This window comes from Dipodomys spectabilis, unplaced genomic scaffold, assembly GCF_019054845.1.
Source record: "Dipodomys spectabilis isolate Male_0828 unplaced genomic scaffold, ASM1905484v1 ptg000060l, whole genome shotgun sequence".
NCBI lineage: Eukaryota > Metazoa > Chordata > Mammalia > Rodentia > Heteromyidae > Dipodomys > Dipodomys spectabilis.
Window position 1 is genome coordinate 429,512 of NW_024870737.1, and position 25,221 is coordinate 454,732.

Consider the following 25,221-nt stretch of genomic DNA (forward strand, 5'->3'; position numbering starts at 1 on the left):
TTAATATTGGTATAATTTGCTGACAGGATATTCTGTGCCAGGAGTTTAGCCTTGGATTTTTTCTTTATGTTTGGACTCCTGTCTAAAGGAGGTGAATTTGTTCTTGAGCATTTCTTCATGGGGAAACATTGTATTCTTCATAACCCATACTGTCTTATTCATTATTTTCTAACCCTCAGAAAATAGTCCATATACTCAGGTATTTTGCTCTCATGATGAGAAACAATCCCCAAAATTCTATAAAGAGACTCCAGGTCTAGAAATTTCTATCAGTTCATCAAGGCTAACTATTAAAGATCTAACAAAGAGTTTAGGGGGAAAACACACAAAAAGACATTGACCAATCATTTTAAGATCTGAGATAACAGGAAGTAACAGGTTTAAAGGAGTTGCACAAGTTATGTGCTCTTACAGACTGTGCACCTTTTCTTGCTGCAGTCTTCAAAATGGATACATGATGGTAGTGAATTTTGGTGGCATTGATAAGCTGGGAAAAGGGGGCTTTCAATTAATAAGAGTGATTACATAGTAGAGAAGTTAAATAGTTGACTAAATACAGTTGACTAAAATATTTTTTACCTCTTCCTCTTCTCTCCATTTGTTTTTTACCCCTTTGTCCTTCCCCTTTTCCTCTACTGTGTATCTCACAGGTCTTTCAAAGTTGGTACCTAAGAAGATGATAATCACACAAATGTTTCGCTTCTACACAATCAGACTGGGACTTCTCTTCCTGATTAATTTTCTTCCTGGAACTGCAGGCCAGGGAGAATCAAGACGTCAAGAACCCGGGGACTTTGTGAAGCAAGACATTGGCGGGTAAGAAGACTTCATCCATGGGTCTAACGGGTACTGTGATAAATGCCTCATATAAGAATTTAAGATTGTTTTGCCCAGAGGAACCAGAGAACTCTGTCTCTGATATTTACACATTATATTGTCATTAGGGGAAAAAAACCCATCCTTTCAGACTCCCCAAGTGAAAGAAAATCTCAAAATTCTTAGGCAACTTCTTAGCCTATGCTTGACTTTCTTTCTGTGATATTTTCATAGCAGGTCTTGCCGGCCTATGGCAATCAATCCTATATCCAATCTCTTTATATCTCCAACCTGTCCATTCTTGTTGGCTCTGGATCATTAGTATTTAAATATGATTGAGAAATTATTATCTGGAACTTAAATGTATTCCCTTGACTTTATTTTCCTTACTTCTTGGAGGAATGGTCTTCTATATTGTCTGTACTTGTCTTTCATCCATTCCTATACCTACTGTGGCTCAGTTTCAACCCTGTGATTCTAAGGCTACTTCTGTGGCCGAGATAGCCAACATTAGTCTCTGCTAAAATAAATAATTGCCTATCCCTTTTTTAGTAGCACATAAGAACATTCAATGTCACTGGGTTCTCCCTCACCTTCCTTATTTTATTAGTCATAAAGCTTGAAGTCAGGGCCTAAGCACTGTCCCTGAGCTCTTCAACTCAAGGCTAGCACAGCTCCAAGTGGAGGCACAGCTCCACTTCTGGTTTTCTGGTGGTTTATTGGAGGTAAGACTCTCATGGACTTTCCTGCTCCAGCTGGCTTTGAACCCCAATCCTCAGATCTCAGCCTCCTGAGTAGCTAAGATTAGAGGCATGAATTACTAGAGCCTGGCCTCAGCTTGATTTTATAATCGTTCATATAGTGAAATACACATATAATGTATGTATATACTGTATGTCTCTCTTTGACCTCAAAGGAATGCTTCCCAGATACGTGGATTAGATTCTCTAAGAAGAGCATGACACAAGATTCCTGAGCAGATTACTTCATTATAATGAAATAAGGGCAGCAAAATAAGGAAACAGGGAAAGTAAAGCAAAGGAAACATTTTACTTGGGGTGAAGTCACGGTTTCATCCCACAGGGAAATAGCAAGCATAAATAGCCCGAGAGAATAGTCCTACCTAGAAACAAGGAACCCAGGCTTTGCATGTATCTCAGTTTCTCCTGGCCTTCTTGAAGCTACAGATTCAAGATGGTTTCCCTGGGCCAGTAAAGAAGATCTACTTTATATTTCTTTATCTTCCTGCCACCAAACCTGATGTTCCTCAGCATTCTTAAACTTCTTTTAAACAAAGGTCTTAGTTCATCTAGGGAATCAAATTGCTAGAATCGAACCCCTGGGCTTAGAATATTTCAGTATTATACATGATATTATATTTCTTGGGAGTGTCTTTTTTGTTTTAGATTTGGTTATTGTCTCATATCCCTAGAAGCATGTATCATGAAGCAAAGTGAAATGGTTTGTTCTGATATTACAACTTGAACTTACGGCTTTGTGCTCACAGCTCATGTTCTACTACTTGAGGCACACCTTCAGTTTCAGCATTTTGCTGGTTAATTGGAGATAAGAGTCTCATGAGATCTCATGCCTGGGATGGCTTTGAGCTGTGATCCTCAGGTCTCAGCCTATTGAGTAAACTAGGACTATAGGCATGAGCCACCAGCACTAATTCCAAGCAGAATTTATTCTGAATTATAAAAATACTCAATGTCCTAACTCCATTTTTTATCAGTATTTTTACAATTATCTCCAAGATTGAGGTCTTCAGAACTAGACGCATAGATTATTAGAATCTTGGCATATGCATCCCTTTTTGTTCTTACTCCCACTGGAGAAAAATCAAACCAATTTTATGTTATTAATTCCTCATGTATCTGATTTCATGGGTCATGATAGCTATGCCAAATAAGCTAGCACTTTTAAATAAATGAACCTTCATTCAAGGATTGCAGCTTTTTAATTTTAACTGTGAAAATAAAGTTTTCTAAAAATACACTTATTTTCTTATAATTCTAAATGAGTATTTTGAACAGAATAGACCTTTTTCTTGATGCTTTTTGACTCAGAAAGAACATTCATTGTATTTATTTTACATCTGCTCTTTTATTTTTATCTCCATCCTCAGTGTTAGTTGTCACCTTTCCTGTTTACATTGTTTTTATTTTACATCCTGTTAGTACTTAGAAAAACAGATAGATGAGCATTTTCGCAATTATGTTAAGAAGGAAGCCAAGAAAATCCTGCCTGCAAAAGCAGAGTGAACTATCTGGTTTTAGTACAAGGGCATAATGACTGCATACTTCTCAAATTAGAAACATTTTCTTCCAACTTTTATAATTCATGCTTTGGAGCAATGAGATTACTAAGAAAATTGGCTCAGAATGTTAGGATTGGCACTCTATTTGTATTTACTTGAAAATTAAGGGACAAATTTGACTAAAATTTATAGTGTATGATAAGGATTTACTGGCTCTGAGGATAGTGGCTAGCAGTCTGTATTTTATGAAATGCTGTGGATGATTCTAATATAAAGGTCTTTGGTCAGTACTTTGGAGACACAGTATAGTTAGAAATAAGAGACACTGGAACTTTAGAAGGATATACCCAAAGACAAGAACTCTGAGCTCTCATTTTGTACTTGTGAAGAAACTAAGGTCCAGAAGGCAAACTGATTTTCCTTTAACTTCCATTTCCTGCATTTCTCTTTTCTTTCCATTTTCCCCTACATTCTTCTGTTATACTAAAAGAAAGGATTTGGATCAGAAAATTAATAGCAGAGCTAGGTCTACAGTACCATTCTTTGATTTCTTGTCTTGTATTCTTGAGGAAATTCTACATTTCTTCCATTTCTGTTTCTCTGTCCTTTTTTTTGTTATCAAAAATACAAACTGTATATGTGAATAGTGCTTAAATTCAACTATAATGAAACTGTATTTTTCTGGATGCAAATGACTAGAGCTCAGCAATTTTCTAATGGATTGACACGTAAATGTCAAAGTGTCAAGTAAGTGCCAAATGAATCCTTTACCAAGGTTCTGCGATTTATTGCATCAGTAGGATTCTAAAATAATAGAAATGCTATGTTTCAATTAAGTTTGGTAATTTAAGAAGAGATTCACTATGAAGATATGGTGTAGGTATAGGAGAATCTCAAGAAATAGAGCAAATCCTAAGGCAAGCATGTTTTTGTACGAGATGTTCAGACCTTTAGGGGAGGAAACAGCTAGGCAGAGGAAATTTTGTATATTGAGAGATCAGGAATTACATGCCTAGACTTTCCCCTCTTTCCTCTGAGTTTCAGCCAAGGTGGCCATCGTCAAGTTAAGGATAGATGTCATGGGAGTCCTGTGAATATAATTCACGCATTTCAGTCTTTTAAGAAAACACAGGATGGAGAACAGTAGAGAATGTATATAGAAGAGCAAATGAAACATTTAAGAATGAAATAAAAACTATGAGTTTGGGAATTATAGGACTATGTTCCACTTTTTTGACATCAAATTTATTTGGTGGTAGCCAGGGCAGTGGCTAATGTTAACTGATGAGGAGATAGCTGAGGATTCCTTGCTTCTTTTTAATGTTGTTGTTATTATAAAGGTGTAACAGTACATAAGTCTGGTAAAGAGTACATTTCTTTTTGATCCATATCACCCCTTCCCTTACTCTCTCCTAGTTCCTTCTTTCTTTGTCAGACCCACAGCACGACATGGTATCACTCTACCAAAAGGCTAAGATATTCATCTTGGAATTTATTTGCTTTGTCCTCTTTATCTCATAATAAACTGGTACCTGTAGCTATGCATGTATTAATTGCAATTTGAAGTCTAAGTATTAGAAACCTAAACACCTCTATTTCCATGCAATAATAATCAAATCAAAGCATTGTTACTGTTCACTTTGGAACGTCAAACTTTAATTTTCAGAATCAAATGTGGGACCTGAGAGACTGTGAGCTTCTAAGTTCCCACTTGGCAGTTGGAATCCCTCGTGGATTACGGTTAATCGTTAAGGGAAGAATTTGTAATAAACTGCATTTCTACCACAGAGCATAGCTTGAAGGGTGGGCTGAAGCCCAGTATGTCTTGTTTAAACTTTGTGTTTATATTGCTCTTGCTATGTGTGAAGCACTGTTCTAAGTGTTTTATATATGGTAATTAGGGTATAATCCTTATAAGATACCCAATAGCTCGGAGATACTATTATCTTTGTTTTAATGATAGAATATGGAGAAGTGTTTAACTCTTGTTTCCTGGATAAAGAGCAGGGAATGCTTCTCTACTTTTCCTTATTTCTCTTGTTGTACTAAAATAAAACATGGTTAAAACTTAAAAAAAAGAAAGACTATGGAGGCATAGAGAGGCCAGGCAATATCCCAGACCTTCCATAGACAGGCAGTAGAAGAGCAAGGACTGAAACTCAGACTCTAGCAACAGTGTCCATGCTCTTAACCAGTGTAGTATAGCAGTGTGTATATATATTACTGCCAATAGTAGCGCTAAAAATCTCACTTGGCTTTGTTCCTAGCTGTGGGCTACAGGGTTTTTAAATTTTTTGTTTTATTTTTAGAGGCTACTTTTATTCCCGGCATATAAATCTCTTCAGCTTCAAAGCAGACACACAACATGAAGTTCCTCTCATGCTTTGGATCTCTTCTTTCCCTTTATGCTTTTAAGTCTCTGTCTTCTTTTTATTACATTTTATTATATTTAATTAATTCATTACTCTGTGTGTGTGTGTGTGTGTGTGTGTGTGTGTGCGCGCGCGCATGTGGAAGTGTGGGTGCCAGTCCTACGGATTGAACGCAGGACATTGGCGCTGTCCCTGACCTTTTTAGCTCAAGTCTAGTGCTCTACCACTTTGAGCCACAGTTCTACTTCTGGCTTTTTGGTGACTAACTGGAAATAAGAGGTTACTTCCCTGGCTGGCTTCAAACCAGAATCCTTAGATGTCAGCCTACTGGAGTAGCTAGGATTCAAGTTGCAAGCCACAAGCATCCAACTACTGTATTGGGTTGTGGAGCTCTGAATATTAACTATATCAGTCAGCTGACTGGATAGCCTATGTTAAGATGGGCAAGCACAATTTTCTTGTAAGGCCTGGAGGAAGAAGAAATATGTTTACCCTTTTGAAGTTGGAAAGTAGAATTTACAACACAGGACAAGGCTTCGCATATGAGGCCAGGATAAAGGCTGGGACTCATTGCACCATGTCAAGAGGCAAGGTTTATTACTTATTTTTCATGTCAAATTGGATCACTTGGTTCAGGTGACCACTTCCAGAACTCTCCATTGTAAGTACATTTGCCACCAGAATTGTTTCAGAGCCTTTGAACTGATGGCTAGCTCACCGCTTGGATCATACCTGGGGGTATGGAGCAAATAGCAAATAATGATAGAAGAGAGACTAGAATTGTAGTTCTTCATTTATTCTTTTATGTCAAAAATCTTCCCCCCCCCCCGAAGACAGTATTATAAATGGTCCTCAGGCTCACTTATGTAAGCCCACTTAGCAGAAATATTTGTGATATAGGGCTCATAAATGAGTACTGTGGTTAAAAATGATTCAAATGCATTATGAAAAATAGACCTAGGTAGTCTTGCTTGGAAAACTAGGCAGGAAAGACTTCGTCTTTATTTTAACTCAGCAAATAAACTTAAATGTGAACAGGTGGGCAGCATGATGAGTGGGTGTGTCTCAAGATGAGAAAAGAGCCGCTGTCCTTTTGGGATGGATTATGTGCTAGTCACTTTTTGTTGCTGTGAAAAAAAATACATGAGAAAACAAGTTTGAGAAGGAATGATTTATTTTGGCTGACACTTTCAGAGGTTTGAGTCTATAGGCACTTGGCTCTGTCTGTCCTGAGTCTGTTCATGATGAGACAAAATATGGTAGGGAGTGTGTAGTAGAACAAAGAGAGAGACAGAGAGGGAGCAAAGAAAGGGAGGAGAGAGTCCTCATTAGTCCATCCTCATGATCCAGTCACCTCTCTGTATAGCTGCTAGCTGGCACAGAAGCCTTCAATAGATTAGTCCTTTGGGGATCAGACCCAAACCATTTATGAGAAAGACTGCACTTGGAGAATAAAAAACATGGGAAGTACTGGGCAATAGAGAAATCTCATTTGGCTCTGATACACAAGTGAGGCAGTTTAATTTTTAGCTGTAAAAAATGTATTTGTAACATATGCATGTTCTACTAAGGAGTTAGAATTTTATTTGGTAGGCCCTGAAGAGTTATGGATGGCTTTGGAGCAGAACAGAGATATGATCAGTCCAGTAATTTAGAATTTTCATTATGAAAAAATCTATTTCCCCCTACGAGATAGATATGCATTATTAGGGGAAATGGCTTCCTTTTAATGAAGTAAATTCCTCTTCTCTTCGGGTTGCTTATGAACTGCATCGGTGACTGTTTTCCCTCCACATAAACACACCAAGATCTTTCATGAGGTTGGCTTAAGGCTGTTATTGCTAGCATCCTATACTTAATCTCTACATGGTCAGTGAACTGTATTTTCAGATGTTTTGGGAGAAATTAGGGAAAAACCTCATTTGCAGAGCAATTTTGTGTTTTCTTAATTACATTTCTTCTGTAAGCTTTCTCAGGTAAGGTATTATTATGCCTACTTTATACGTAAGCAAATATATCACTCTCTAAGTAGCAGAGCTAGAACTAACGCTCTAGTCATTTGACTAAGCCTGTGAATTTGCTACTAATCCATTTTGGGGGCTAGAAAAATGGCTAAACTTCCTCATTTTCACTTTTTTTTCTTTTATTAATCTGTATTAATTTTACAAAGAGTTTTCACAGTTGTATTTCACATTCACACACATTGCACATTGTTCACATCAACTTCCTCTATTGTTCTTTGCTTTCCCTATTCTTTCACACCTGTATTTTTCAGCAGCTTTCAATAGTTTGCATTGTGTCATCTTCATAGACAATTTATTCATGAATAGACATGTTATTTTCATATTGGTTATCCCACTCTTCTGTCTCTCCTTCCTGTTATACACACCCCCCAATAGTCACTCACAGGCATGCATAGTGCCTGCATAAGAGAGAAAACATGGGAGATTTTCCTTCTGAACCTTAATTTACCACAATCATCTCTGGTTCCATCCATTTTCCTGTGAGGACATAATTCATTTGTCATCACGACTGGCTCAGTATTGTGGTATAACTATTCCATTCGTACCAATCTCATTAATGTAACAAACATATGAATTGGAATGATTCCTTTCTCTCATTGGTATTCGTGTCTTAGACCTGTCATTTGTAAAAAGAAGAGAAAGAACCATGTGTGCTCTCTAATGTCCTCAATAATCCTGACATACTATATTTTTTTCTATTTTCCAAAATTCCCTTTGATAGGCACCGAGTATAGATAGCACTTATGCACTTCAGTTATTGCAAACTGGTTAAACTCACTTTCAGTTTTATAAAAACCATAGAAAAATGTATTAAGAATACCTTAGAAACAATATTTACCATTAGCTTTTAACTTGAAACTTTTGTTGTTGGTGAAATCTGCTTCTTACCTGTCAACAAAACCATAGGATATGGAAATATATTCTCATGGAAGTTAACACCAATAGCACAGTGTATTAATCTTATGCTTAGAGACTATTGATCTTAATTTTAGCTTTTTCCATTAACTTTTAGATTGATTACAGAATTATGTGCACTGGCTTTGGATAAATCTACCCAAAACAGATTATCTCTAAATCTCTGTGGTTTTACCTATTCCATAATATTCTAGTAATGCAATGTTTCCCACTCAATTCATAGACCTTTTACCCAGGAATTGAGTTAGACTAACAAGGTTCAAGATCCCTCATGATGAAAGTCAAGGAATGAGAAAAGGTTTGCACAAAATCAACTTAATTCCTTCAATTCTCAGCACAAGCCATGTCATAGATCCCAAATACTGGTGGATTGAGTTCTCACTTGATACTGTATCTGTGTTTCTCTCTTCAGTATACTGTCTAAGCTTTCTATATGGCTTTTGAGAAGTGGGATTGTCAAAATTTTTCTTGTTAGAATTTGTGCTTAAAGTAGTTGAACACAGAAACTATTTTTAAAATATGAGTATGACTTGAATTCTTCCAGATATAATACACTAATTTTGGCAATTTCAAAAATTGTTTAGTATTATGATAGTGTCTCAGTAGAGTTGAGCAGGATACATTGTACACATATGTGGAAATGTCACAATGAAATGTCTCTTGTAGAACTAATGTATGCTAATAAAAATGTACTAAAAATTGATTCCTGGGAAACCCTACCAAGTACTTCTTTTTTTTAAAAAAAGTATAAGGTACATACCTGGGTCTAATAAGGTGATTACTAAAGAGTAGACTGTTCAGAAAGGCGTTTGGAAGGAATCCAAAACAGAGAAATAGAAGGTAGCTGAGGAATACTAGAAAACCAGAAATTGGGATTATAATCCTATGCCTGTACTGGTGATATGACTGTGGCAGAGTTTTTTTGGCTTTGAGTTTGTTTTGTCAGATATAAAATGCAAGGGGTATTTCATTGGCTTGAACTATTGTTTGGAATCTCCATGAATTGATGTATTGAGTCATGTGATTATTTCTTATTAAGAATCATTTTCCTTTTATTTTTCATGGCTCACACCAGACTCTCTCCCAAGCATGCCCCAGATATTCCTGATGACAGCACTGACAACATCACTATCTTCACCAGAATCTTGGATCGCCTTCTGGATGGCTACGACAACAGACTGCGACCAGGGCTTGGAGGTCAGTTAGTCTCTTAACATCCTTTTCCTTGACATTTTCATCTAAAAGTCATGAGGTGCCCTCAGTAGTGTATTTGTCAACCACGAAGGTTTGAGTAGAGGTTTTCTTTTCCTTTATGAGCATTGGAAATTAGTTTTAATCCTTCATGGCAGTGGTAAACTTTCTAGTCCAGTTTTTGAAAGTTCTGGATTCCACCCAGAGAAGTACATCTTTAAAGTTCAAGCAAATCCATTTCTAGATCAAAATACTTAATCCTAGCCTAGATAATAAGAGTGGTCCAGGGAGAGCAGGGAAATTTCTTTATTCTCAAAAGCCTGGGCACTTGTCAGTTTGACACTGTAAGTGGAGCAATCTGCTGGCTAAGTGGGATCTTATTGACTATCAGCTTAGTATAAGCAGCAATATGATCAGAATCCAACAAATGCATTATAAAATGTTATGGCCTGTGTTGAAGTTGAAAGTATGTAAGCATTTGTATGTGTTTATTTTTCCAAACCATTGGAGAATTAGGTACATATATTGTATGCTTTGTTCCTAAATAGGTCATTGTTTATCTCCACAAAATTATTTTATAAAATGATACAATTAGGAATGCATGAAATGGAACCTAATTTGTATTCCAAATTCAAATTTTTCTCACTCTCCCAAAAGTGTCCTTTGAGGCAAATTTACTTGATTTAGACTTCAAAAAAGTAGTATGCAGTATATTTGTTCCCATGCCAATTTAACCTATAATCTCGTGTCTTTACTTAATATTTCTTTTCCCTCATCCTTCCTATCTTCCTCTCTTCCTTCCTTTCCTTTCTCCCTGTCCCTCACTCCTGTGTATATTCATTATATTTAGATACATGAATGCATATATTAAATGTGGAAAAATATGCATGTTTACATGTATATATTTGTATGTGAAATCAGTGTCTATGGATACTGCAAATACCAACCCAACATAATAGTTTTCACTGATATATTTTTTTAATCCTACACGACACCAAAACATTTGAGATTACATTCATATCACTACAATAAATACATTTACTAAGTAAGTAAAGCGAAGGAGATATTTTTAGTTTTTTTTTTATTGTTTTAGAGCAATCCTATATGATGGTTGCTTTGATATAGATAATGGATTGGAATAGAGAAATATTGGAGGAAGAACCCAATCACAAATTAATTGAATTTGTAAAGAATGAAGATGTGGGCTGGTGGAAAGGACAGAGTTTGGTGATTCATGAGCTTATAGTGTTAGTGAAAGGACAAGAGGAAAGGATTACTTGTACTTCTGCACTGTGTGACTGCATGGTGCATTTTCTAATGTAGGGAACACCGTAGGAGGAATAGTGCTATTTTGTTTTGTTTCTTTTGCAGTTGTAATTGTGGCGAAATGTTAAAAGCAAGAGATGGAAATTAATTCATTTGTACATCCGTAGAAGTTCAGTACTTATGAAAACATGAGTGGAGACTTTTGCTTCTGGCTATCATGAAGTTATAGTCACCATGCTTATTGTTGTTTCCTAAATACCAACCAAGAAATAAACAAAGCTATTTTTTTAATATTTTATCAGAAACTGAACATAGTTTAGTGACCCTTAAAATAAACAAACAAAAGAAGGCATATAATTGCAGATTATTTACTGCCTGCTAATAAAGAAAAAAACCCTAGGAAGAGGTAATAATGCTCGATAGGAAATGTACTCATTACCTTACTCATGTGACTGTAACCCCTGTGTACAGTATTTTTACAATAAAAATATATACAATAAAAGAAAAAAACCCTATGAAAGTGGAATAGTGCAAATGCTAAACCCATAGAAAACAGAAAAGAGGAAACAGTAACAACATATTGACAACACATATAAAATACTATGAATAAGCTTGTAGGTGTAAATTCAACCATATACTCATCTTATTACATATAATCATTTTGCTATACTCCGGATCTGAAGTGTCCCCCAAATGTGATTGGGAAATGGTGGAAACTTTGGAGGTGGAACCTTATGGAAAGATGTCATATCATTGGGTGAGTTTACCATTAGAGGGAATTGTGGGACCCCAATTCTTTCCTATGTCCTCCTCTTTGCTTGCTGGCTCACTGTGAGGTGAACGCTTTGTTCTAGTATAAGCTCTTGCCATGATGTACTGCCTCACAATAGCCTCCTGAGCAAAATGAAACCAAGCCAAGTGACCATGAACTGAAACTTCGAACATGTGAGCCAAATTAGTGTTTCCTCCTTTTAGGTTGCTTTATCTCCAGCATTTATTACAGCAATTAAATGCTTACTTACATACCCATATCAAAAGGCAAAACTATTCAGACTGGGTTTCAAATCCCATCAGGACAAAATTGCTCACTGAGAGAAATACATTTTAAAGATAAAGGCATAAGTATGTTAAAAGTAAATAAGGGGAAATATGTATCATGCTAATGTCAATCAGAAAGTATATACACAAGGATAAAGAATACTGTTGAGAGTAAAAATTATTCCATAATAATAAAAGGACCAACTCTTCAAGAAGACACAACAACCCTAAATACTTACGCACCAATTGCCAGAGCTTGTAAACAAATGAAAACAGAACAGAAAGGGAAAGGAGTAATCTGCAATTGCAGTTACAGAAATCAGCAATCCTTCTCAGTAATAGAACAAGTAGAAAGGAAATAAAGGAAGTAGAAAAATGAACCACATTAATGACCAATTTGATCTACTTGGAATAGAATATATGTGTGTGTGTATATATATATATAGAATGATTTTACCACCAATAGTGGAATACTCATCAAGTTGTACCTGGAGCATTTTCCAAGATGGACTATATTGTGGCTCAGAAGATAGTAAAAGAATTCATGAAGTACAAGATATGTTCTACAGCCGCAGCAACTAAATTACAAATCAATGTCAGAAATATAGTTAGATAATCTCCAAGTAGTTGAGGACTTAATAATATGCTTTTATGTGACCTATGAGTCAAAGGAGAAATCAAAAGGAAAATTTAAAACACTTTCCACTAAATGAAATAAGAAATAACATATAACACTAAATTGCCATACTAAAAATGATTAACCTCAAAATTGAACTAGTTAAGATATTGGTTTTGTTATTAATCTACAGATTCAAATAACATTTTTAACAAGATTGTTTTTATTAACGTGGAGATTTGAATGCAGGGCCTCATACTTGCTCAGATGGTACTCTGCCACTTGAGCCATGCCCCCAGTCTAGCCTTTTTGCTTGTTAATAATAGATATATGTATATAATAGATATAGATATATATCTATAAGCATGTGTTCTATACACACATACGTGCATAAACGGATTGATAGATTGATATGTATGGTTAATTGATTTTTCCACCAAGATTTTAATGGCAATTCATTGGTGAAAAATACTATTTCAATGAATGATATTTTTACCTATATAAGAAAGTTCATTGGGGGTGGAGGGAAAGTAGGAGAAAAATGAGGGAATGGGGAACAAGTTTGACAAGAATTGTATTTATTACCTTACTTATGTAACTGTAACCCCTCTATACATCACCTTGGCAATAAAAAAAGAAATTTCAAACTTATATTCTTACCCCTCTAGCTGAAATATTCCTAGCTTTGTCTGCCTTTAAATATCAATTTTAGAATCTCTAAGTGGTTTTTTATTATTTTTATTTTTATTTATTTATATTAAATTCACTCAAAATTATCTACCTTTTTGATAGACCATGTGATCCTTCAAAACTTGTATACACGATGTAATGTTTGGATGAGCACAAACTTATTCTTATTCTCAAATATTTGTCATTACTTTGTGCTGAAAACACTCCAAATTCTTTCTTATAAATTTTGGTAGTTACCCTGCTGTGCAACACCACAACCTCTATATCTGTCCTATTTAACTATAACAATAGCCACTGATCAAACTTTCCCTGTACTTCCCTTCCCATGCCCTCTCAAAGTCCTAGTAACTTCTGTTCTCATTTTCTATGAGATTAACTGTTTTAGATTCCACTTGTGAGTAAGATCATGTGGCATTTGTAATTCTGTGCCTGACTTACTTCATTTAAGCTAAGGTTTTCCATTTCCATGCAAGTTTCTGAAAATCATAGGCTTTCATTTCCTTTATGACTGAATAGTATGTCATTGGGTATGTGTTCCAAATATTATCTATTCATCATTGATGGACACAGGCTAATACAATTTCTTCACAAATGTGAATAGTGATGAAGTAAACATGGGTGTGCAGCATTTCTAAATGCTGATTTTTTTCTTTATATTCTGTATGATTATTGAATCACATGTCAGCCAGTTTTGAGGCTGTGCTAATTTACGTGTCTAGCAGCTGTTCAGGACAGAAGGGTTTTCCTTTCTCCATATCATGGCCAGCATGTGATCTATCTGTAGTCTTTTTAATAATAGCCATTCATTTTATGTGTGCACCAGTCCTGGGGCTTGAATTCAGGGCCTCGGTACTGTCCCTTAGGTTTTCATGCTCAAGGCTAGCACTCTATCAATTGAGCTACAGTTCCACTTCAGCTTTTTCATGCTTAATTAGAGATAAGTCTCACAGACTTTTCTTGCCCTGTTTGGCATGAAACCACAATCCTCAGATCTCAACCTCCTACGCAGCTAGTTTTACAGGTGTGAACAATACTAATAGCCATTCTTTTTATGGTGAAGTGATATCTCATTGTGGTTTTGATTTGTATTTTCTTGATGATTAGTGGTGTTGAACCTTTCTTCATGTGCTTGTTGGACATTTGTTTCTTTTTAAGAGAATATCTATATTGCCTATTTAAAAAATTGTGTTATTTAGGTTTTTGCTATTAAGCTGAGTCCCTTATATATTGTAGATGTTAATTCCCTGTCACATTTATTGTTTACAAATATTTTCTTCCATTCTATAAGGATTTTTCAGTTTTTTGCTGTGTTGAGGCTAATGGATTTATATAACCTCATTTTTAATTTTTTTCCTTTTGTTTCCTGTGCTTTTGGGCTCTTGTCCAAAAAAAAAAAAAAAAAAAAAAAAAAACCTTGTCTATTCCAATGTCCTGGAGCTTTATAGTTTCTGTTCTTACATTTAAATCTTTGATTTTTGAGTTGTGTTTTATAACTGCTGAGAGAAGGAGTCAGATTTCATTGTTCACATGTGATTATCCGATTTTACCAGCAATGTTTATTGAAAAGACAGTCGTTCCTCCAATGTGTGTTCTCTCAATTTTTGTTGCAAATCAGCTGGCGGTAGTTGCATAGGCTTATTAATGTGGCTCTGTGCTTTCACAAGTCTATGAGTCAGTTTTTCCAGAAAAACACTACTTAAAAACAAAATATTTAAATATCATCTTATGGTAAAAACGCTGAAATGAATTGAATATCCAAAAAATGTACCTCAATTTAATAAAGACCATAAAAAAAACAAGACCCTAGTGAATGCCATACTAATTGAAGAAAAGCTGAAAGTTTCCTAAGCTCTGGCAAGCTTTTGCTTTCTAATGTACTTTACTAGTATATTAGTATATTTCCTACTCAGTGTACTTTACCAGTATATTTCATAGTCAATATACTAACTTTGATCAGTTTGTGTAAATTGTTTGGAGTACTCATGAGTTTTTGGTTTATATGAATTTTAGGACTTTTAAAAGTAGTTCTTTGAAAATGTGTGTGTGTGTGTGTGAGAGAGAGAGAGAGAGAGAGAGAGAGAGAGAGAGAGAGAGAGAGAGAGAGAGAGGAAGAGAGAGAGAGGAAGAGAGAAAGAGAGAGAGAGAGATCTTTTTTCACTAACTACTCCCACATGGACTTCCATATTGAATAAAATTGGTGAAAGTGAAAGTGAACATACTTAGCTCATTCCAGGTCTTTGAAAGTTTTTTTTAATTCTTTTTTTTTTTTTTATGTTAAGGCACATTCCTTCTATGCCTAATTTGTTGAGACTTTGTATCATAACTTTGAGAAGATGTTGAATTTTATCAAATGCTTTTGCTGAGAAATGAAAGCTGATTGAAAAAATGCCGGCACACCTCAACCAAGTATTCAGCTAACACGACATTATCCCTCAGAGATAACTGTGCCATGATTCCCTCCCCACAATGAGAGATGATCTATGATTTTAAGGAAATATTTTCTGGACTTCATGAGTATTAGGGAATCCATACCACTACATGACTCTGTCACTGTAATCTGGAGTTCCTCTCTCTCTGTTTCTTTTTCATGAGGGAATTACTCCAATCTGAATCCATTTGAAGGGGAATGAAAACACACTTGTGATCTTGAATTGGGTCTATAGAAAACAGATCACTTACTGAAGATGCTCATTAGAAAAGTGGGAAACCACTTTCCATGCCTTTGAGACACATTATTCTCTGTTTTTTAAAAATTATTTTCCTTACCACACTTTATAAAACCTTTATAAAGCTAGCTTATAGAAATTATAATGCACCATGCCCTAGAGATCTTAAATTACAAAACTGATATCTCTCTAGGAGTTTGGCTAAGTGCTTTTTTTCTTCATTAGTTTGCTATTCCTGAAAAGTTCAGCTCCTTATATATTGTTGTTTTCCTGGTCTCACTGAATTTGCTAAGGTCTAATAAGCATCACAAAATCATATACAGGCAGTAAGTAATTCTAGATATGTATTTTATGTTGACTTAGTAAAACATTAATCATCAACATGGAATTTTAAAGTTCTGAGAAGATAGGGTAGTTGTTGAGTAAAAGATGTATTGGCAATGGATATGCTTGCCTGTTTTCTATTTTTTTAATCATACTGCTATAAAGGTTCAGCTTAAATTATATACAGTCCAACCTGGATATTTGTTATGAGTGTTTGGAGAAGTGTATCATTGGTTGAGATAGAGTCTCATGGACTTCTCATCTTGGACTGGCCTCAAACTCTCATCCCTGCTCTCTGTTTTCTAAGTAGCTAGAGTCATTGCAAGCTTCAGCTACCATATTGAGCTTGTACTCTCTTAGCCAATTCAACAGTTTGTCTATTATTTATTTTGGCTCTCTAAACATACAGATTCACATTATCTTCATTTAGAATAGAAGAGGAAATAGGCATCTTTGCTTTTTCCCTAATTGCAGTAAAAAAAAAAAAAAGTTTAATATTTTCTTGTCAACTTTGGTCAGATCCCAGAGTTGGGATTTCAATCCCTTTATTTAATGACCTACAATTGAACTTATTTTCCAATTCTTTCATGTTTCAGTTTAAAAGTTCCAAAGGGCTAAATGTATTGCCTTATTGCTGTACTTGGTGTCTTCGTATGCAATGGCCAAGTGCTCTGAAATGGAGCGGGGCACTTGAGGTTTACTTATCAAAAAGTACACTCTATAGATCTCTGCACAGATACCATCAGGTCGTGACTGCAGCACTCCCTGTATTGGAAGACCATTCCAGTTGAAGTGCTTACTAAATCATGAGATATCTTTGCCTACAATGTTAACTCCTGAAAGAAGTCCCAACTTTTTCTGGACCAGCCTCTTTCCTGAGGGAATAATCTATTAAACATCATTGATAACTATCTAGCTCCTGCTTGAACAACTATATAGAAGGTGTAGTGTTTCCACTTTAAGCCTTCCTAAAACAGCCTGACAGCTCTATCCATGCTTGGTTAGATTTAATTATAAAGGAATTGATTTATTTCGTTGCCCTTCTAACTTTAACTCTCCTACACAATTCACTTGCTATTCAGTCTTTCACCCATGGTAGTTGTTTATCATATTTTTTAGAGATTTTACTTATAATAAGTGACAAAGACTGCGATGTTTGTATTCCTTCTTGACAGAAAACAGTTTGATTTGAGACATGATGTTGGCTCAGAACTGACTATGTAGCCTATCTTGACCTCACCTTTACAATTTTCCTGCTTCTGCCTTCCCAAAGCTGTAATTACATGTAATTACATGCCTGTAATTCCTGGTCAGTTATTTTAAAATTCTTTCTTTCTCATGTTTATTTCTCTTTTGTCTGTCCATCTCTCTCTTTCATTGTAACTCGAACTCAGGGCCTCGTGTTCTTGCTTAACTTGCTTGCTTATGGCTGGTGCTTTACTACTTGAGGCATGTTTTCAGCCTTGCATGTCGATGATTAATTAGAGGTGGAATCTCCAGGATTTTTTTTTAACCTGGGCTCATCTCAGCCTCCTGGGTAGCTAAGATTACAAGCTTGCTTTAATTTTGGTCAAATGGTTTTGTAGTTGCTTCCCCATCACCTCCATTCAAAAGCAAGTATTTTGAAGATTACTGTCAGTTCTTACATTGATGATCCATGACAGATCCAGCAAGTCATGTTCACCAGTTCCTAACCACAAGACAATGTCTCAGCATAGTGTTGTGTACCCCTCCCACTATTTACTCCCAAACAGACTCATACCCCAGGCTTTTGTAGCCTCTTTTAAGGAGATCACCAGCTTATTTCTAGTCTCTTTTTTTTTTTTTTTTTTTTTTTTTTTTTTTAATTTAATTTAATTTTATTTGTGAACATACTGTACAGAGGAGTTACAGTTACATGGGCAGGATAATGTGTACATTTCTTACCAAGCATTGCAGCCTCCTCCTTTGTTTATCCTTCACATCCCTTCCCAGCCTCCCCCCTCCCCCCCTAATCCCAATCCTTCTCCTTCCTCCCTCCCCCCAGCCCCCCCCCCCCACCAACATTGTAAAGTTCGTTTTGGACATGACAACTTGTACTTCTCATTGTTGCAACAGGTCCACCTGTATCCTTAAACAACTGGTTTTTCCCCATCTCCTCCACAAGTTATACTGACATCAAATATAGTGAAAGCAAGGTCTCTTTTTTTTTTAACTGAGAAAATTTAATCTGTTTGACTGTACATTTTTTTCAGACCCAGAACTCTAATTTCAATATTGTTTATACCTTTGCTTATGTGTCATAACATAAAATTTTGTTCAAAACAACTAAATACTTGCATTTTGCTCAACATTATGTGTGTTTGAAGTAGAGGGGATTTGAAATACAAAGTTGCCCATGCCATTTTATCACAATTTCCTAAAGGTTTTCAAGAATAACAGTGTATCTGCCTTTGGTAGTCTTTCCTAATCGATTATGTCTCTGGAAACTGTATTTAAATCTTAGAATTATAAGAAAATCAACTCCCTTTTTCTACACATTAAAAAAGAAAACCACAAACCAAAAGAAATAAAACCTAAGGCATGATTAACTTGAAGTATGGCTGGCTTATCCTAGAGTCTTCAAAGTTTTACAGTAGTGATACTTCCTCTAATTAATGCTAAGCTTAGGTGAAGAAATCGGTAGGCTCTGGAAAAATACTAGCACAGCCTTATAACCTTTTAGAATATTTCCGCTGTTTGAAGGTTTCATTGCGTATCTCCTGGCTCTTGGCTTGTTCGGCCTCAGTCATTGCTTCTTGAGTGGGGAAGACACTGCAGTAAGCCACCGAGTTATTTTTGGTCATCGCTTCTGCACTGCAACAACTTTCTTCTCTAATGTTTAAAATAATGTTACACAGTTGCTCCAAATAAATCCTACTAGCTTTTGGGAAGTCTGTATGTCTGCTCAAAAGGCTGTTCTTTGAGGTTTTATTTCCTACATACATGCTACTGACCTGTCTTTCTATATGATGGCTAATTCCACACATCTTCCCTCTTTCTCTAGAGCTAAAAATCCAAATATTTCCTTTGCCATCTGGTGAGCATCAGTTTCACAAGGGAAAAAAATGTCACTAGAAACGTGTAAGGGCAAAGCTACTTCAGGAAGTTGCTTCTATAGACCTATATTAATCTCACAGTGAGTATCAAGCATGCCAGCCATTTCTGAGAGAAATAAAAAAACTATTTAAGATATTTTCCCCATGTAATATGCCTTAATATTACTTTTTCACCTACTTATTTAGTACATTAGTGCTTATTTCTTGTATCAGCCACAGAGTCATCTCTTTCTTATTTGGTGATTCTGGTCTACTCTGGATATATAGAATTTGTTTTTTGAATCGAGCTTAATAGAATTCTGTATCGAAATTCGTCACATTCTAGATAAATAAGGTTCAAGGAGGCAAGTGAGTTTTTTTAGTGCATATTAATTGCACCAAACTAACAATTTAAAAAATGGGCAAGTCTGTTGAACAAACCATTATCAAATAGAATAAACACAAATGGCCAGTAAACATGCGGAAAAATGTGCATCCTAGGTGACATTAGTGTTTTAATGAAGGCCACGGAGCTTGTCAATAGGCCTGTTATCACTTATACTAAGACTCTCCAAAATCAGATTCACTTATTTCTTTACTACATTTTGGCAGCATTGATTAAGGAGAGCATTAATAGTCATAGGGAAAAAGAAAAGGGACAGGTTGCAGTAAGAGAAAATATAGACTAAATGAAAGAGAAATGATGTGCAGATTCAGCTGGTAAACAGTAGGTATTATTCAAGCCACTCCATTTTATTCATGTCCACATTCAGCACACACATTATATGCTTATAAATACAATACTAGGGAGAAAGACCACAATCATGAACACTCCAACTTTTGAACTCTACTATTGCTCAATTTTAGAAGGGATCATCGCTTTCAGAAAGGCAAGCTATAACAAATCCTCAAGTTATTTGAGTATTAATGAGACCTCATTAAGACTTGATTTTGCAAGAAGCATTGTATTATAAGCATATAATAGTTGTACTTTTCACTTGAAGTATTCAAAGGAAATGAGCTGCTTATTAGAGTTTTGCTGAATGTCTCAGGTCTTACACTTTGGATATAATAGCATAATCAACACCATCCTAGAGCTCAGGCTTACAAAATGCCAAAAGTTGTGAAGTGAATCCAAAGAGTCTACAAAAGAAAATGAAACCAGGACTTCTGGCCTACTCTTGTAATTTCTGTTTCCACAGCTATCTGTTTTTATTCTTCCAGTGAGTTTATACTATTTGGGAGGAGGAATCCATACATACACAGAATATCATATTCCCCAAGTATCCATGTACAAACGGAGTGGATATAAACTTGAGAAAAGAATATGAATTCTCATTTCTGTAAGAGTTTGTCCAGAAGTCACTGCAGCACATTTCCTAAGTCTATGTAGCTGGCAGTCACATAACTAGTTACCTGAGAGCTCGTTTTCAGAAACCCAGCCCCACTCAATTCCGAATGAGAATGATAACCTATTCTCCCAAATTCCTAACAGTCATTTATTCCCAATCCTGGAAGTGAGAAGACATAAAAGTTATCCAGAGCCCTATTTCTCAAAGCCTCACTATTCTGGAGGAAAATGGTACTGTAAGGTATTTAAATAGTCCACCATGGCTTGTAGTGAAATAAAGATATACAGTTGGCCTCTGTGTTATTGATTTCAAGATACTATGTCTTATAGAATTTTAGCACCCTTATCACAAAATGTATTTCAGATAGTACGAGACACGCATGAACCAGACAACAGTGAAAGGAAGGCAGGGAATGTAGTCAAAACCACATCAAAACAGTAGAGTCCTTGTTCACATATTTCAAGCTAAACTAAAATATATACTATACACACACACACACACACACACACACACACACACACACACACACACACACACACATGTGCACCTTATATGACCAATAACATCAACACAACATGCAATGATCACTTGCTAATTATCCCCTTTAGAATAATAAATAGAAATAATGCAGGCCCTGGTCCACATGCTGTCCATCAATAGGAGTCTCAATGAGAGCTAAGGATGTAAGTCCTCATATATATGTACACATAATGCATAGAGGACTTCTGAGGCCAAAAGACAGACAGAAAAACAAAGAAAGAACAGGCAGGAAAAAGAAAATACAGAAAAGTAAAACTAGACAAATATACAGAGAAAAAGAAAAACAGAAAGAGAAAAAGGGAGATAAACTGGAAGAGTGACAGAGAGAAAGAAAACAGAGGGAAAGACAAGGCATAGAGAATGAAAGGAACACAGAAGGAGGAAAGACAGAGATAGAAAGAAGTACAAAAAGACAGAGACCGAAAGGAAGAAACATGGAGAAAAAGAAAAGGTAACTATCAGATGGCCAAGATGAAAGCCAGATGGGAAGAGAGACAGAAAAACAGAGAAAGAAAAAAAAAAGACAGGAAAAGATGGGCAGAAAGAAAAACTAGAAATATAGAAAGAAAGACAGAAAAAGAAAGGAATGACATGAAGAAAGCAATGCAGAAAAAACAGCAGGAGACACGCACACAAAATGAAGAAAGACAATCAGAAGAGAAAGAAATGCATATGGAAAATGAAAAAAGACACAGAGACAGAAAGACAGAGAAATAAAAAGACAAAAGACTAAAAAGGCTACACAGAAATACACAGCAAGATATATAGAAATAAACAAATACACAAAGATACAAAGACAGGCTGAAAAGAAAACAAAACAAACAATGAAAGAAACAAAAGAATATGACAGACAGAAAGACACAGAAAGACAAAAAAGAAAGTCACAAACAGAAAGTTACATAAAAAGAAAAAGATATACATGCATGCTTACATAAAAAGAAAAAATATACACACAGAAAGAGAAGACAAACAACATACAGATAGACAGTGGGAAAAAAACAAGCAAACACAGACATGCAGACAAAAAGACAAAAAGAGAGGGCACACAAATAAAAAGAGACACAAAGATATACATACAGATAGACAAATGACAGACAAACTGACAAAAGACAAAAAGATGGATATGTGAAAAGACAACTAATAGAAAGAAAAAATAGAAAGACAAAAAGTCATACAGACAGGCAGAGATAATCAGAAAGAGACAGATACAGATAGAAACAGAAACATAAGATAAAAAGGCATGCAGTCACAGGTAGAAAAAAACAGAAAGAAAAATAAGATAAGAAGACATACAGACACACAGAAAGACAATGTCAGAAGGACAGAAAATTAGGAAGAATGATAAAAGTCAAGAAAGCAAACAGAAAGTCATGAAGAAGAAAGGAAGTAAGGAAATTTGGAAGGAAAGAAGGAAGAAAGGAAGACTGAGGGAAAGACAGAACAACACATGGGCAGAAAAAGAGGAAGGCAGAAAAGACTGACAGAAGACAAAAATAAAGGAGCAATTGAAAGACAGCTAGCAAGATAGACAAGTAGTAAAACAGAAAAGTCAACAGAAGGACAGAAAGTAGCAAGACAGAAAGAATAGAAAGAAAAATGAATGGACAGAAAAACAAAAAGACATATATGGCGTGCATACATAGAGAAAAGGAAAAAAAAACAAGGCCGAAAAGAAAGGAAAACATTCAAACAGAAAAACATGAAACTAGGAAGAAAGAAATATAGAAACAATAACACAAAGCTAGAAGGAAAACCAACAGAAAGATAGACATTTGCAAAAGGAAAAAAATTATTCACCTTTCCTTTCAGAGGGTTGCAATGGAAAGAAATTAAATTCCCAGAGCAAACATTCCAATGAGCACGTGCAGGCAATGGTGAGTGAAAGCGTGTGTTTCATTCATTTCTATCTACTGAAAAGGCTATGACCAAGGGCTAAACTTTGGATTATAGCGCTTGCTCATTTTAGTTGAATTCACTGAACTTCACATTAAAGTAAATGAAATTTCACATTTCCAATTATCCCTTAACACAAAGTAACTCGAGTGCTGAGTGTGTACTATCCTGCAGCCCAGAACCTTAGATTGCCATGTGAATTCTGCTCACTTGGTTTTAGGAGTGACTCTGGTAGTCTAGCCTCTGGGGTCCTATTAAGTAGCAGCTATAGCTAATATCACTGAACACTGAACACTGAACCTGATCTATCATCATCCCCCCTTTAAATCCTGAGAATAGTTCTGATGTAGGTAGTCATTATCCCAATTTTCCAGATGAAGAAACATGCAGAGGAGTTAAGTAACCAAAAAAATACACAGAGAGTAGCAGCAGTGGGTACATCAAACTTAGTCATGATTTTAACCACTGGATTGTAGTTTTTCAGGGCACTACTGTGTATGTGTTCAGGCACTTAAGGCTGCTAGATTTCTTAGCCAGAACATGAGCCTATACACTGAAGTAGTCCCAGTATAGACTTTAGAGAATTGTTAAACAGCCCAATGTTTACTTGTGCTTCTAGTAATGAGCCAGATGCCTAAGGATGGTAAACACAAATTCAGAACAGTGTCTTCCTTTTGCTGCCAAGATACAAGTACAAGCTCCTTCTCCAAACCTGATTTCAGGAACGATTTCTGGCTCATCTCCTGACAAGAGCACTACTGCCCTGTTTATCTTAGCATTACTCATTCTTGTTTTGCTAGTCTTTGTCATTGTTGCTTTTGATTTTTTTTTATAATTTATTTCTGCTGTTGTTATCGCTTGCTTTCTTTGTCATTTCCTGTTATTACATCCCAAACTCAAATCTTTCCATCTAACCCAGGACTCTGGTATAGCCACTTCTTTTTCTAGCTGCAATAATTCTATTTGTTCTCAGAATTAGAACAATTTCTTTCCACTATACTTTGAACTTGTATTGTCAGGATCTGGGCTCAGTATGACAATAGGAAATGGAGGGAATGTTGCAGGGAGACTTCCGTGGTCACTACTCATTTAGTATTACCACAGTGCAATCCTACCAGTTAACTCTCCTGCCCTACTATGTCCACCAATTTTCTAGACTTCCTTCACTAACTCTCTACCATTTCTTTTTCCTGCAGATGGTTGGAAATTTGTGCAATCATATTACAATAAGCAGTTCTATGTCTGAAATGTACTGCTTAGAATACTGGATCCCAGTGCAATGATGTCCTCTTCCATTAATGGAACATTATGTCTATGCTGTTTTATGTACTTGGAGGTGGGACAGTTGCACATCATTATGCCATACTGTAGATATAAGGGCATTTGCTTCACCAGCTAATGCGCTTCACGGTGTGTGAGGGTGTACAAACTCAGGAATTATATTATGGGATGTGAAGGGTATTCTCAGCTCACTGAAGGACCAAAACAGCTCCAAGGGAACAGTAGTCTCTAGACAAGATCCTAGCTATTTAACATACATCTCTAATCTCAGAGACATGTTATTTGATGATTAACCTTGGGAGTAAATTGGGTCTTGGTGAATTGATTATTAAATGAAACAGTCTCTTTTGAAAATGGAATGCTTATGGATGGCAGCAGTGGCTTGATTATACGGAACACAGTAGCATATTAATAAGAGTATAATATAGTAGGCCCTAGGGATCATTCTGGAAGTTGAGAAATCAATGTGCACATGAGAAATTACCAAGAACATAGAATATATTTGAACTAGAATTCAGGGATAAGTATCATGTCTATGTCATAGTGTGCAGTATATAGAATATAGGTAAGTGTTCCCTACTTTTCCATGGATTAAAATACAGCAAATGCATCCTCACCAGACATCAAATCCGCTGGCAGCTTGATCTTGGGTTTCACATCCTCCAGAACTGTTAGCAATAATTTCTTATTATTTCTGACATACCCAGGCTAAGGTATTTTGTTACAAGTACATATGGGTGAAATGTTAGTTTCCAACTTGGTAAATATGTGCTAAGATTCATCAATTAGTATAAAAAATGTTTAGTGAGCACCATTGGTGAATTCCAAGCCCCTGCTGTCTGGACTGAAGATGCACAGACACACAGACACAGAAGAACAAGGATGCCCTTTAAAGGCTTTTGTGTTAGGTAGGGAGTGAAA

At 35.9% G+C, this 25,221-nt stretch overlaps 1 protein-coding gene across 1 annotated transcript in view; it reads left to right on the plus strand.

Annotated features, from left to right (window-relative positions):
- The first annotated feature begins 646 nt into the window (after positions 1 to 646).
- Positions 647 to 25,221, plus strand: part of Gabra3 (gamma-aminobutyric acid type A receptor subunit alpha3) — a 92,678-nt gene continuing 68,103 nt past the window's right edge. Inside the window, exons 1-2 of the mRNA XM_042680385.1 lie at positions 647 to 816; positions 9,463 to 9,584. Of these exons, the coding sequence (XP_042536319.1) occupies positions 677 to 816; positions 9,463 to 9,584 (262 nt within the window). The 5' untranslated portion in view covers positions 647 to 676. The remainder of the gene's footprint in view (positions 817 to 9,462; positions 9,585 to 25,221) is intronic.